Genomic DNA, 15,168 nt, shown 5'->3' on the forward strand with positions numbered 1-15,168 from the left:
TGAAAAAGTTGGACATGTCTTCATCAGAATGACAATAGTGATAAAAGGATATCTTTATTGGTCTGGCAATTGGTTCCCTGTATCCCCTCTATAAACAAAGACTATCAGGACTAATTTGATTTTATTAAGCTATGATTTTTATTGGTTTCTTTGAAACTAAAGGGCCGAGATCGAGGAGTCCATTTAGGTGACATGTTATACATGGGACAAATGGGCAAATAGTGTGCCAATATCTCTCATTTAATTAAACTTTAACGACTTTTTTATAGAGACATATCCATTGAATTAATGATCATAAACTTTTAAAATTTTAGCACATCTTAATATATATACAGATACTCAAAGAAATGCTCCTACAGTTACAACTAACATAGTTCATTGAAATATGTAATTCAAGCTCTAGAAAATAATCATGAAGTTTCATAGCAAAGCTTGTTCAAACATTAGGAAATAATCATAAGGTCTTAACTTATGAAAGATGAAATTTCAGGACATTGTCGTGGCTTTTAAAAGAGGTACCATGAATGAAAAATCATTTTCACATACCTAGTTCGCTCACAATATCTATTTTAAAAGGTACACTATATTTTATCATTATTTCAGACATGATACCTATTTTAAAACTTTATCAAGAGGTACGTACCATGAGCGAAATAATCACTCATAATACCTATTTCACTCCATAAAAATTCCCCTGAGTTTGAATCTTTATATAATCTCAAGCTTCACCAAAAATTCCTATAGGAGTTCGAAATGTAATTGAGAAATGTCAATTTAAACTCTAGGAAGAAATGTTGGAGTTTGAACTGCATTTGTAACTCTAAAAGTTTTTGAGTTCCACTTGTCAAAGCATGGTGTTGGAACTTTTTGTGTTTTAACAAGGGTTATTTTTATCCAATTGTTACTTTCGGCCTAAAAGCATGCAGCTATAAAGTGGCTAAACTTTGATTGCCCACTCAAAAACTAGTCATCCCACCTAATTTGTTCGTTATACATTGACTTAGAATATTATGGATTTAACTTAACTGACAATGCAAAAAATGTTAACATTATAATTAGTTCAATTAATTTGTTATATCAAGTTACAATTACATGTATCTATATTTTAGTTGAATTCATGAATAAAAATGATTTTTACACTGTTAATGTCATAAAAAATCCGACAATTATATCTCAGCAACAAGAGAAAATAGTGGTAAAACCCTAATAATTGTACTCACATTAGCCACACATTATAAACAGAATCACAGCTGATGTTGTACGTACAATGCAACGACAAGAAAGAACTACTACTAATATGAACATTGAACAAGCTCAAGCACTTTCTTCCTTTTTTTTTTCCTTGTTTTTTTTTGTTTTGTCCAGTGGATTCAAACTAGGAAAAAAAAACATGATAAAGATAATAGGGTCTGTTCCCTAGGCTTGGCAAGAAAGGGCAGTTGCTTCCTCCTCAATTATTCTTAGCATGTGGTGGACTGCACCTGCTATGTCATCTGCTGAGTTTAGTTGGCAACCTTCTTCCACCTGCCATTTTTTTGGTAAAAGAAGATTAAAAAAAATACGAGAGCTTCTTTCAATTCTATAATTACAATATGTTAAAGACATAATTAAGAAAATAAAAATATACTATATAAATAAAATAATAACATAATTTAACATGATATCAGAAGGGGCAAAAATTCTTCATTCGAGTCTTCACCGCCATCTATTACTATCAATTTTCTATTTTACGTGTTTGGGTCCATAAACAAGAAAATGAAAATGTGATCTATTGCACAATTTAACACAACCACTCCAAAAAAAAAAAAAATCTTCATTTGCAAAATATTTCCTAATCAAAAGTGCTAAAAGACAAGTATAACTTTACTAAGAAACGCCATACAAGAATTGTAAAGAAACACCCTTTCTGACCCATTATTGCCTTCTGAAATTAGTAAAAAGTAGTAGACCTTTTTAAATTCCCAAAATACCCTAACAATTGTTTTTTGTGCTTTAAAAAAAAGAAAAAAAAAAGGAGTTGATATGTACATAGGCTATAGCAACAAAACAATGGCTCATATTTTCATGTGATGAAAAGTACCTGTGCTATAGTGTAAAGTATATAGATTCTTGCAATCTCTAGTCATTTTCTTTCAGAAAAAATTCATATGAAAGAAAAGTAAAAAAAAAAAATAGTTTAATGAGTTGTACATTTAGAACGAACCTTAGCACTTATAGAATAGAGAACCAATGGATCTAAGGTGGTGACATTGAGGTGAAGTACATTAAGGTACAATGACTGAAACGAAGCTACCAATTTTGATAGCTGACGAAATCTTCTTCTTGATAGGATTCTAACGTTTGCATGAGTTTCAATGAGAGTCACTTCAATATCCGCTATTGCTGCCTTGCTCTTTGATGTGTATTTGTTTGGTAATTGACAACATGTGTACTGTGGGTACGAGAAAAATTGAGCAAATGGGGTCGGAAAATACTCCGTGGCAGCGGCTGGGGAGGCTGAAATATCGCCTGTGCTTGTGTTTGGTACTTCACCATCGCCACCACCACCGCCACCATCACCTTGTTGTAATAATACGAACTTTTGAGCTTCAAAAGACTGTAAAACGTGCTCTAACTCCTTTACGAATTCAATAGCACCACCTACTATTGAGGCCTGGTCACCCTGAACCACAAAACATTCGTTACATACATACCACAATAGTAATTATGTCTCAATTTTAAGTAAATTGTGCATTTTTACTGTTCATATCGCTTTATTTAAATTTGCAAAATAGTTCTTTTTTAACGGAAAAAATAAATCATGATGTCAGGATTGAGGTAAGAAAGATAAATTAAAGAGTCATTTTCCAAAACTAATTTATGTCTATAGGACATTCTTACATTGAATATTCTTAATAATTAAAGGTGATGGAAATGTTGCTTCTGCTACTTTAATAAATACACAAAATGATTGAATTTCAAGTTATTAATTGACAAATGCACGTTGGGTGTTTAGAAAAATTGAATGCAAAGCGTTATTTTCTGTTATTCAATTATTTCAACCTCTTTTTCGTCGAATCCTCGACAAAACTTTTTCCTGTTTGTACCTAAAAGGAAAAAAGGAAAAAATAATACCCTCCTAGTTCAAAGAAAAAACATCAAACCCCACACCAACCCACAAATAAAATAGAAAAAACAAAAGAACTTTTGATGAACTGATTAGTAATAGAGGGACCAAGGCTGAAAGTTTCATATATGCATAGGGTTCATAATTCGAGAATGAATGAAGAATAGAGCTATGTTAGTGCAGTCACTTCAAACGAAGCAAAAAAAAAAACCTTTATACTGTTAATTTGCAGAATAGAAAACAGTGTTCGTTCAAACATATTCAAAAAACTTTTAACGTCATGCATAATAATAAAATAAACTGCAATTCCTTTGCTCCAATTTATTAGGCATTTTCATTTTTCAAAAGTCAATTTTTACTGAAAAGTGCCAAGTCAATTTGACTAATAAAATTAGCATAATTCTTACGTATATTAATATTAAAAAAAATGTACATACGTACCCTTTGAACATAGGATTCAGGCATGAGTGAACGTAAAACAGAAAGATGTTCATTCATTTGTTTCCTTCTATTTCTCTCAACAGCAATGTGTGTCATTCTTTGATTTTCAGCTTCTTCTTTATTCTTGCAAATTTTAGGTCTTCTCCTCCTCTTTTTTCGACCACAGCCGCCTTGTGCCGCCACAGCCAAATTATTCTTCTCCTTACGTGTGGAAGTTTGTGGCCGCACGGTGGCGGTGGTGGTGGAATATTGTTGCTCATGAGTACCAAAATCTTGAGGTTTTAATAAATAGCCAATATTTTCATGTTGATGGTTTACAAGTAAGGCATCATCAAGATTGCTGTTGTTGTTGTTGTTAAAAGGGGTGGAAGAGATTTTATGATAGATGATGAAGTTGAGGAGTTCATTGGTAGAAAGTGCTTCTAAAGCCATTTGGATTTTTCTATTTTGTTGTGATTTTAGCTATAGCTTAGCTGCAACTCTGAACTTTGCTTTTGTAAGAGGGTGGTTTTTTTTTTTCGGTTGAGAAGTCCAATGAATATTTGACTTGCTTCTTTGCCTGCTTACTCTCTATTTATATGGAGCATATAAGAACAATTATTTTTTATAGTGCTAGCCCAAGCTTTAACTTAAATAATCTACTATTATTTAAAAGAATTAACAAAATTAATATGATATTCTTAATATTTTCAGAAGTAGATTATAGCAGTAACGTTTTACATTAAAACATTTTAACGGACAAACGTTGATAGTTGACAGAGGGGAGGATTTTCTCTTTCTAAAAATGGTGAAAAGATCACATTCTGATTTTTTTTGAAAGCAATGGGTGAATTATTTTGCTGAGCTATAGTTTTGTGTTTTAATTGTTGATTGTCAATTTTAAGGATTGAACCAATTTAGTGATTAATAGAAAAATCTAATTAACCAAAAAAAAAGCTTAAGAAGGACCGAAGTAAAAATCACACGTTTTTTTCTCTCTCTGTGAAATTGTTTTTTATTACAAATTCTATAGCATTTTTCCTTGGCAAAGTGTAATGGAAGGGGGTTATTCTCTCAAGTACCTTTTTTTTTTTTTCTTTTTTTTTTCTCTCCTACATTGACAAAACAATTTTGATCTGGTTCTTTTCAATAATTCCACCACAGCCAGACAAGATTGGCAACTAAAATAAAGAGTACCAACAACTAGGGAAAGAGCATACAGAACAGTTGAGTTCCTTGCATACACTTAGGCCACAAAGAATCAAAAGCCACAACAAAAAAGTATCAACTAATTCACAACAGTTCATTTGGACCAGAGTGTCGTTAGCCAGAATAATGAAATACCGGTAAAACGTTACTCACAGTTATGTTTTATATCTGTTTACTCCATTTTCTATATGTTAAACTTTTGAATAAAATATTACCGAAAACGTTATTCACACCTACGTTTATTCTATTTTTGAAACTTCTTAAAATCTTGTATTATTTTTGTTAACTGCTTTAATAATGTATTGTGTTTAGGTCAAAAATTCGCTGAGTTCCTTGAACTTGCATGTGTAACAGTGTAAGACAAAGGCAGATTATGGCTATTAAATGATGTGGTGGCCATGTTTGTAATTTCATTCCTTTTAGTTAGAAGTCTTGAGTTCGAGTTTGACAGTGAAAATTTTCTTAGTAAGAAGATTTTATTTTATGGTGGACCTAAGCCTGGCAACCGGTTCAACCGGAACCAGATCGGTAACCGGTTATAGACCGAAAACCAGCCACCGGTTCCGGTTCCGGTTTACCTGTTCCAAATATGGAAACCGGAACCGGCCGGTTTCCGGTCTAAAAAATGGAACCGGCCACCGGTTCCAAATATGAAAACCGGAACCGGCCGGTCCAAAACATTAAAAAAACCTTTTTTTTTTGTTTTTTGTATAGTATATATATATATATATATATATATATATATATATATATATATTATAGTATTTATTAGTATATTGTAGGTATATTTATATATATTATATAAGTTTATAAGTAAAGTTTATATATTTACTAACTAACAGCATATATGTATATATATATTAAGTTATATGCTTAAGTTATACTACATATACCTAAAATATACTAAGAATATACTTATAATATCAATATACTTAGGTTATATAACTTAAACATATATATTTAAGTTATATGTATACTATATATAGTTATAAGTTATATATATAGGTTTAAGTTTTTCTTTTGTTTTTTGTATAGTATATATATATATATATATATATATATTATAGTATTTATTAGTATATTGTAGGTATATTTATATATGTTATATAAGTTTATAAGTAAAGTTTATATATTTACTAACTAACAGCATATATGTATATATATATATATATATATATATATATATATATATATATATATATATATATATATATATATATTAAGTTATATGCTTAAGTTATACTACATATACCTAAAATATACTAAGAATATACTTATAATATCAATATACTTAGGTTATATAACTTAAACATATATATTTAAGGTATATGTATACTATATATAGTTATAAGCTATATATATATAGGTTTAAGTTATATATATACACTATATAAACTTATATAAATCATATATATATGTTTAAGTTATATGTATACTATATATACTTTTATATGTTTAAGTTATACTATATATACTTAAAATATACTAAGAATATACTCATAATATCAATATACTTAGGTTATATAACTTAAACATATATATTTAAGTTATATGTATACTATATATAGTTATAAGTTATATGTATACTATATATACTTTTATATGTTTAAGTTATACTACATACACCTAAAATATACTAAGAATATACTCATAATATCAATATACTTAGGTTATATAACTTAAACATATATATTTAAGTTATAACTATATTCTTAGTATATTTTAGTTATTTTTCAAGTATATAACTTTCTAGTTTTTAATTTAAGTAGATGTATATTATAAGTATATTCTTAGTATATTTTAGGTATATTCCTAACTTAATATAAGTAAAAATATGAACACAAGTAAATAGAAGAAAACTCAATAAGCCATATATTTTATTCATTCATGGATAACATTTATTTGCAAGTTGTAGTTTTTTTTAACTTGCAAATAATACATGAGTTGCAAAGAAATAGTAGAATAATAAAATCAAAAAGTGTTAATCATTTGGCTAATATCCGTCATATCATATTTGGTCATGGAGATATCTTCAAAGTCTTCCATTTGGTCCACTCCACTTGCTATCAAATCTTCAATCTCTTCCTCTTCGCCTTCCACCTCTTCTAAGTTTTAGTTGCGTCGCTCCGATCTAATCCAATCGCGAATGCACACTAGTACTTGCAAGCTAAATCCGGATAATGAGTGTCTATGGTCTCCAATTTGTTGTCTTCCTTGGATAAATGCACTCTCCGAAGCCACGGTTGATATTTGAACCGTAAGGATATCTCGAGCCATTCTTAAAAGTACCGGATGGCTTGCCTCGTATCTCTTCCACCATGCTAAGACGCCAAATCATCTAGTTCCTTGATATCCATATTTGGCTGCATCAAATAAAGGTGATATTCATCAATGTTTGCATTATGAGAAGGAGTTGGATGTGAATATAAAACTTTTAAATTCGACAAGCCCTTTTTGCTACTTTGAGGAGTTGGATTTGAACCCGTTTGCTCTCCTCAAACATCCTTATGTTTACCTTTCATACGATTCGTTAGTGTACCCGTTCCACTATCCTTACTAATTTGTTGCTTAAAAACAAATTCTTGTCTACATTTATTGCATGTAGCTGTTTGTCTTTCCCTATTCTTAGTCATAAATTTCCAAATTTTAGCGGTTGGCTTACGAGTTCTTGGCGGTTTGTCTTGTATATGCGATTGTGCAGGACCTGTATCTCCTATGGGATTTTCGGGGGCTTGTGTTTCATCATCATCATCAATTTCATTAAAAGTGTCGGTATAATGTTGTTGCATTACCTCATGATCTAAAAGTGGATTATTTCCACCAACATCAATACCTAAATTGGGTGTTTCGTTCACAAATTTTTCCTCATTAAACCCACCCCTAACAATACCACTACTACCGGCACCATGTCTAAATCTCTTCACCATTATTAAATAGAATTAATTTAAATCACAAGAAAATAAATTGCAACAAATTAAATTGCTAGGATTAAATTGCGTAAATTAAATAGCAGAAAATAAAGATAGAGTTGGAACGAAAGTACCAAATTGCCGGACTAATTTCCAACAAAGTGAAGGTGGCTAGCATTGCAAATCCACCAAAGCTTTGGAGTTACTTCGGATTGTTACAAAATCACCAATTCCACCAACAATTTTTTTTATAATTGCAAAATTAATAATTGAAACTAGAATAAAACTTTATAATATTTAATTGAGAGAAATTTAAAGTACCTAATTGTTGCAAAGTAACGATAATTGAGAGAAATTGAGAGAAAGAGAAGAGTGAATTGGTGTGGATTAAAATGGAAATGGAGAGGGGTTTATATAGGGGTGGGGGATGCGTTAAAGTGTTAAAAAAAAGTTTGGGGGGGTTGGGGGGCCAAAAGGGGAGTATGGAGCCGTCGCCAACGACCATTTTAGCAAATGGACCGTTCGCCAACGGTCCAGCCCATTTTTTAAACGACTACTTTTTAAAAAAAAATCGTTTTTGACAGGTTTAACCGGTCCGGTTCCGGTTTGACCGGTTTAACCGGTTATCCGGTTCCTAAAATACAAACCCGGACCAGTAAAAAATAAACGGTTGACCGTAACCAGTAAACTGGTTCCACCGGTTCTGATTCCGGTTCCGGTTACAGGTTTGAACCGGTAAAATCGGACTGGTTGCCAGGCTTAGGTGGACCTATTCAAGGCGAATACCAGGTAAATTTTATAAATAGCCACTATGTAGGCCCCTATAATTAAACAATAGCTATTGCAGTTTTAAGATTTCACAGGTAAAATCTCAAGTTATCATGGAGTTTTACCACTAAAATTTAAAAATCGGTGACTATTTTCCAAAAACGAGGCCGAAAAATGGTCAATTAACACTATAAATTTATGATCTCTTCATAGGCCTACTCAACGTGAATTTAAGGAGCCGTTTGGACATGGTTTGAAACCATGAGATGAAACCATGTTTGGACATGCAATTTAGATTTCTTAAGTTGTATTTTTTCTTATAGACATAAAAACCCCCACAAGTTGTGAAAGCTATCAAAATATTCTCAATTCTTAAACAATCTTACCAAATGAGCAAGTCATAGTTCGTAACAAAATCAATACGCTATTAGAAGGCCTTTCTAAAAAATACAACATCAATTGATCAAACTTTAGTTCAATAAAAAAGAAAATTTAACATGAATAGTAATGTAACTACTCTTTAATATAATCCTCCCACGTGGTAGACATAAATAAAGGTTGGTAAATGGTTGGTGGGAGTAATTGTTAAAAATATCTACCAACTTATGATTTTTTTTTTCAAAATATAAACTTAAGGGTCAAGCTTTATATTTACAAATTTTGAAACCATGGTTTGAAACTCAAATCATATCTTGTTGGATGATTTAGGATTTCAAATCATGTTTTCAAACCATGAGATTAAATGCATGTCCAAACGTTAATTTCATCTCATGATTTCAAATCGCATGTCAAAACGCCTACTAAATTAATTGGTAAGTAAAATTTGGATACAAAATTATCAACCAAAAAACAAAAAAAGATAGATTATTAACTGGCATCTATCTTTTCTTTCCTTTTCTTCCTTTTCCCACGCACACATTTTCAAGTATAAAAGCTCATTTGGTATACTACCCTCACGTGCATTATATCCTTCATTTCTAGTCCGGAGCCTAAAGGACATAAAAATACACGGTACAAACCAAAAGGAGGATGTCTTTCATTTATATACCAAAACGGGTATAACGTGGACTCCTCCACGTTATACCCCCAATTTTTTTTTTTGCATTGTCAGAATCACAACAATAATAAAACAATAAAAAAAAATTAACGGTATAACGTGGACTGATCCACGTTATACAAATAATTTTGTATAACGTCGATCAGTCCACGTTTTACAACATATATGTTGTAAAACGTGGGACTGTCCACGACTCATAAAATTGTTGCCCTAATTTTTCTCCTTTCTCCTCCGCCTCTTTCTCTATCCTTTTGAAGTTACAGAATTTCTTCTTCGTCTCCGTCTCCTTCTCCTCCATTATTTTCTTTTTAAACCCTGCGTTACAGTCTAATTTTTGGAGCAACTTCTTCATCAAAAATCTTTTGTTGCTATCTAAATTAAGGTATGTTTTCTAACTCATATAATATTGTATATTTATAGTAGATGTAGGATATCTGTTTGTCTTATTTATCTTGATTGTTATTTTTTATTTGTGTTATTTTAATACCTATAAGATATTTGTTTGTCTTATTTGTGTTATTTAATTTGAACTTAAGATATGATTGTCAGGAGCATTATTATATAAAAGGTCCGATTTGTTTAGTAGCACTTTTGAAGAAATTCGTTGTTATGTTACTGTTATTTTTGTGGATTATTATATAAAAGATCTAAATAACTAATTATTTTTCACAACTTTAATGTGATATTTATATATCCAGAAAAGTAAAACTTAATTGATGTCTCACTAGCCCAAAAAAAAGATACTTAAAATGTCATGATAATGCTTTATTATATGAGACCTAAGTCTAAGTGGGTGGACAATTATTTTGTCTATACCTTATAGGTATTAATGTGGTCCACTATCAGTGATTTCTAAATAAGGCGTATGGAAGTTGGCTTTATCTAGCCAGTGCATATTTGTTCTGCTAAAATTGGAATAATATTTTTTTAATAGTAAGTTACTCCAAATAGCTTAATCTGGACTTCAATTTTTTTTTTCTTCTAAGGTATGGAGCTTCCATGGGTATGCCTACATCCGGGGCCAGAAGAGTACGATGTGTTAACACTCCAGGAGAAGCATCGATCACAGGCTGTGTGGGATGGTGCCTTGAGAGGACCGACCGGATGCCTGTTTCCACGCCGCGCGGATACCGAATTTTGGAAGCACGTGAAGCGTCATCCTTTTCATCCTTGCATCCTTGACTACTTTGGCTTGTGTGGATTTAGGGGAGTAGTAGAGGTAGGATGTGTATCATATGATTAGGCAGTCATCACTGCACTTATAGAGAGATAGCGTCCTGTGACGCACACCTTTCATCTGCGTACGGGTGAGGCGACCATCACATTACAAGATATTGAGCTCATGGTTGGCATGGTTGTTGATGGTAATCCCCTGAATGATGTTAATGCTAGACATATAAGTATTGTTGGGTGGCAACAATTAATCCATGAGCTTACTGGTTAGGCACCCGGTCTAGATTGTTTTAATGGTGTTAGTAGGTTAGAAGTAAATAAATTAATTGAATATATTAGAGGTTTAGATGACATTACAGATCAGACCCAGAAATTGTTGTGCAACAGCGGGTTAGGTTGTACTTGGTATGGCTTTGTGGCGGCGCGATATTTCCGGATAAGTCCAGTGACTTACTTAATTTAGACTATTTGCTTGACATGCGTGACCTTAGAGCAATGAGTAGACAAGCTGCATTGCCATATTTGTATACTTGTTTATGCCACGCTTCGTTGAAGAAAGTCAAGGATATGTGTGGATTCATTTCCTTATTGCAGGTACGTGACCTTTAAAATTATATAATTTTATTTGGTTGTCCTATTTGATAGTTATAAGATTTTTATGTATTTATTTTAATTTTTTAATATAGTTTTGGGCTTAGGAGCGAATTATACCGATGCAGCCACCACCCAGGGCCCTTCAGCCACACACGGCTCATGCACGAAAGTGGACTCATCGTAAAGCTCGCGAAAATGAGGCACGTGTTGTGCTACCCATATGTAGGGATGTATTGTACAACCTAACAGATGGTCAGGTATTTTATCATAATTATGGTTGTTAATGGCGTTTTGATATAATAGTTACGCTTATGTGTAATATATTTATTTTATTATCATGTAATTTTATGTTCTTTCTATCGTAGTTTGTGTGGCAGCCTTATTCAGAGGTCATCATTAATGGACTCCCTGAGTGGTGTCGGCGTGGTCGAGCTATTTGGATGACGCAGGTTCTCCTTATTTGTGGGATCTATCGAGAGTGGCACATGGTAGACTGCGTTCTCAGACAGTTTGGTAGGAAGCAACATATTCCGGGACCATGTGCTGAGATTGATCCTTTTCATTACAAACGTGGCAAGCGGTATGCTATAACAGTGGAGGATCAACAAAATTTTATACAAACGGACCTTTTGTGGGAAAATTGTCGACAAAGGGTAATTCTGGCCGAGTATGAAACTCAAGACCCAGAGTCATTATCAGAGTATTTTTGTTGATATTGACGTCACTCGCGCACTTTCATAGGAAATCCTGCGCATACTGTGAATAGAGGATACCAACACATGGCAGGCAGGCATGAGGCACTGGTACGTACATTACATTCCATTAGATGTTTGATGTCTTTATATGTGTCTTAGACCACTATCAAATCTTATAATTTAATTATTTTTTTTAGGCTTTAAGACATCAAGAATCGTACAGGTTGGCTCAGGAGACTATCCAAGATCCAACCAAGTGTAATGAAGTGAAGAAATTAGCAGAGATGCTTAGCCACATTAATACAGAGTCCATGGCTGCTGCCTCTTTGGAGACGATGTTGAGTTTCGCTCCTAATTATACACCACCGGCGGAGTATGTTGAGCCGCCTACTGTGGAAGTTCCTCGTCGCCAACGTCCTAATGTACCAAGACCTGTGGCGCTTGGTAGAGGACGCCAAGCAGGTAACAGACGGGGTCAAGGTCCCGTGGATCACCATTTGGTTGACGAGGAAGAGGTTCGTTTTGATAAAGATATGCCCAGCTCAACGATGCCTGCAACTAATAATGCATATTACCCAATAATAGATTTTGGTATGTCCAGCTCATCGACGTCTGCTCCCGAGGTCCAATCACAGGCCGTAATCAGACGTGAGGGGCCTTTTCAGGCATTCGCATCGTCTGATCCTATTAGCCTCGAAGTTATGGCCCAACAGTTTGGTGTTCAGACAGGCAGCTCTTATGAGATGACTGAGGGGCCTTTACCTGCATTCACTGGACAGAGCTCTTCAATTGAGAGGAGACTGAGTTTTACTGACGTGAGTATTCTAACCACTTAAATAGCTTGTATCTTGTTTAATTTCATTAATGTAATGGCAACCTTATGTGTCTATATTATTTATTTTGCATAGTCTCCCATGGCATTTGATGTTGGATCCTCACACATTCCTGTGCCGGATGTACAAACTTTAGAGCCACAGGTTAGCTTTTTATTCAAAGTGTTTATCTATTAAATTAGATTAAGAAGTCTTTAAGGAGTGATATGGTGACTTGTGGTTGTTATGTCGTGTTTTGTCTTGGTTGCTTTGATTGTTTGTGTTGGTATATGGTATTGGAGGAAGTCCTTGTTACAGGGGAGATGTTGTCCGATTTTACATAGACAATTAAATCAATTGCTAAGAAAAGTTTTCTAAGGAATCCAATCATACAAAAATAACTTCTATTTTTTTTATGGCATTTACAGGATGAGGGTGTGATACAAAAGGAGGTTCACCAACGTAGATCAAAACGAGAGCGCCGGCAAACTACGTGTGGCGGGGGGGGGGGGGGGGGGGGGGGGGGGGAGGGACACTGTAAAAATTGAATTTTTAGTAATTATTGAATTTATCTCAAAATCTCAATCGTTATCTAACCTTTCAAGAATACATATTATGTTTTGAATAAAGGTCACATTTGAATGCTTGCCAACGTTTTACAACTAAAACAATTGCATCCTTGATTTTACGACTGCGTGGCAGATTTAACGACTGCATGGATTCTCAGCTATAATGTATATAAAAAAAGTTTCATGCATCAATTACACGTTTTGCAACAATTCATTTTCTCAATTGGTAAACGTTGGCCGGCCAACGTAGCAATAATTGATTCTTGAATTTTTTTTTACGCCAGAGAATCCATGCAGTCGTCAAATCACTCATGCAGCTGTAAAAGCAAAATAGTAAAATAATTTGTAATTTTTTTTTGTTAAAGCTGAGAATGCATGCAGTCGTCAAATCTGCCATGCAATCGTCAAATCAAGCATGCAGTCGTAAAATCAAACAGTAAATAAATTTTTTCAACATCAGCATTATGACATTCAAAGGTCCGTGAAACATTTTTTTATATACCAGTTAAGATTTGTATTCTGCATATCTCTCTTGTAGACTTCATTTTTCAAGAATTCTCCACTTCTCTCTTGCATTCTCCATTCATTTTTACATTTGTATTCTCTTGAAAATAATATGGCGGAAAATTATATAAGAGTTAATTTATATTGGGGTGGTGAAGTTGTGTACGAAGAAGGTTCAGTGAGATATAACCGTCGTCCGGGAGTCGTACAAAGGTTTCCAATTTCCCTCAAATACGATCGTCTACAGCGTGTTTTCATAAGCAAAATGGCCATAACTGATCCTAGCCTTTCAGTGGTTATCACTGGACGATATCCAACATCAATTACGACTAAGGGATTTCCCATTTACGAGGAAACTCTTATTTCGGATGATGACTCCTTATCATTATTTCTTCGAAGTCCTGATATATTTAGCAATCATATAAGCATAGCGACACTTGATATGTATGCAACTGTTGAACGCTCTACTAATATTGAAGCACCCACTGACGATGAGTTTGATATTCGGGGTACTACGTATCTTCCCGCTATGAATATTGAGAGAAGCACCCTTGCTGATTTGTTGATTGCGGATAAAAAGTTTTGGTCGCGCGCTGTTGAAATGAAGTTTGATGAATACTGGGAGAGGTCCCTAAAGCATACTGACATGCAGCAATACAATGCAGCTGAAGGGGTGTCTTTGAGATTCTGACATTTGCACACGAAGGTAAGGGCGGAATATCCATAAAGTCTCTGCCGAAGGGAAAAAGTGTTCGTGTGGGAAGTGGAGAAACTACCATATGCCATGTTCACATGCCATTAAATTTTGTGATATCCGCGGAATTCAACCAAAGACCTATGTTAGCAAGTACTACAGTTGCAGGTTTTACAACCAAACGTACAGTGGAAATTTTTCACCGTTGGGTGATGAGGCATATTGGCCACCTTCTCCCTTCAGTTTAATTGCAAACACTGAATATGAGCTAACTTCAGGAGCGCGGACTACAACTAGAAGGAGGAATGAAATGGATATAGCTCCTGCTCGCATGGCTAGACAGTGTAGTACGTGCAAGCAAACAGGTCATAGCAAGAATCGCTGCCCCAACAGAAATCAGTAGTTGTTGTTACTTGTTGGCTTTTATGTTTTTTCTTAAGGTGTACGATCGTTGTTTCCTTATGTAATCTTCCAAAAATATATAACATGTCTTGTGCCGTTTAATAGTTAGTATGTAATTTAACATTTACTACTCGGTTAATATGTGACGTTTATTTAACTTATATTTTATTTTTTATTTATGTTCGCATATATAACACATATTTAATTATTGCATATGTTAAAATATTTATTTGAGTTAATCACTGAAATTAACTGT

General features: G+C 33.6%; 1 protein-coding gene across 1 annotated transcript; it reads right to left on the reverse strand.

Annotated features, from left to right (window-relative positions):
- Positions 1–1,190: 1,190 nt before the first annotated feature.
- LOC132635301 (transcription factor bHLH71-like) lies at positions 1,191–4,108 on the reverse strand. Its single transcript, XM_060351629.1, has 3 exons — positions 3,548–4,108; positions 2,204–2,662; positions 1,191–1,524 (listed from the first exon to the last, which is right to left on the reverse strand). The coding sequence occupies exons 1-3, from the start codon at positions 3,977–3,979 to the stop codon at positions 1,417–1,419; spliced, it is 999 nt and encodes a 332-aa protein (XP_060207612.1). The 5' UTR covers positions 3,980–4,108; the 3' UTR covers positions 1,191–1,416.
- Positions 4,109–15,168: the final 11,060 nt, after the last annotated feature.

The sequence above is a fragment of the Lycium barbarum genome, chromosome 4 (genome assembly GCF_019175385.1).
Source record: "Lycium barbarum isolate Lr01 chromosome 4, ASM1917538v2, whole genome shotgun sequence".
NCBI lineage: Eukaryota > Viridiplantae > Streptophyta > Magnoliopsida > Solanales > Solanaceae > Lycium > Lycium barbarum.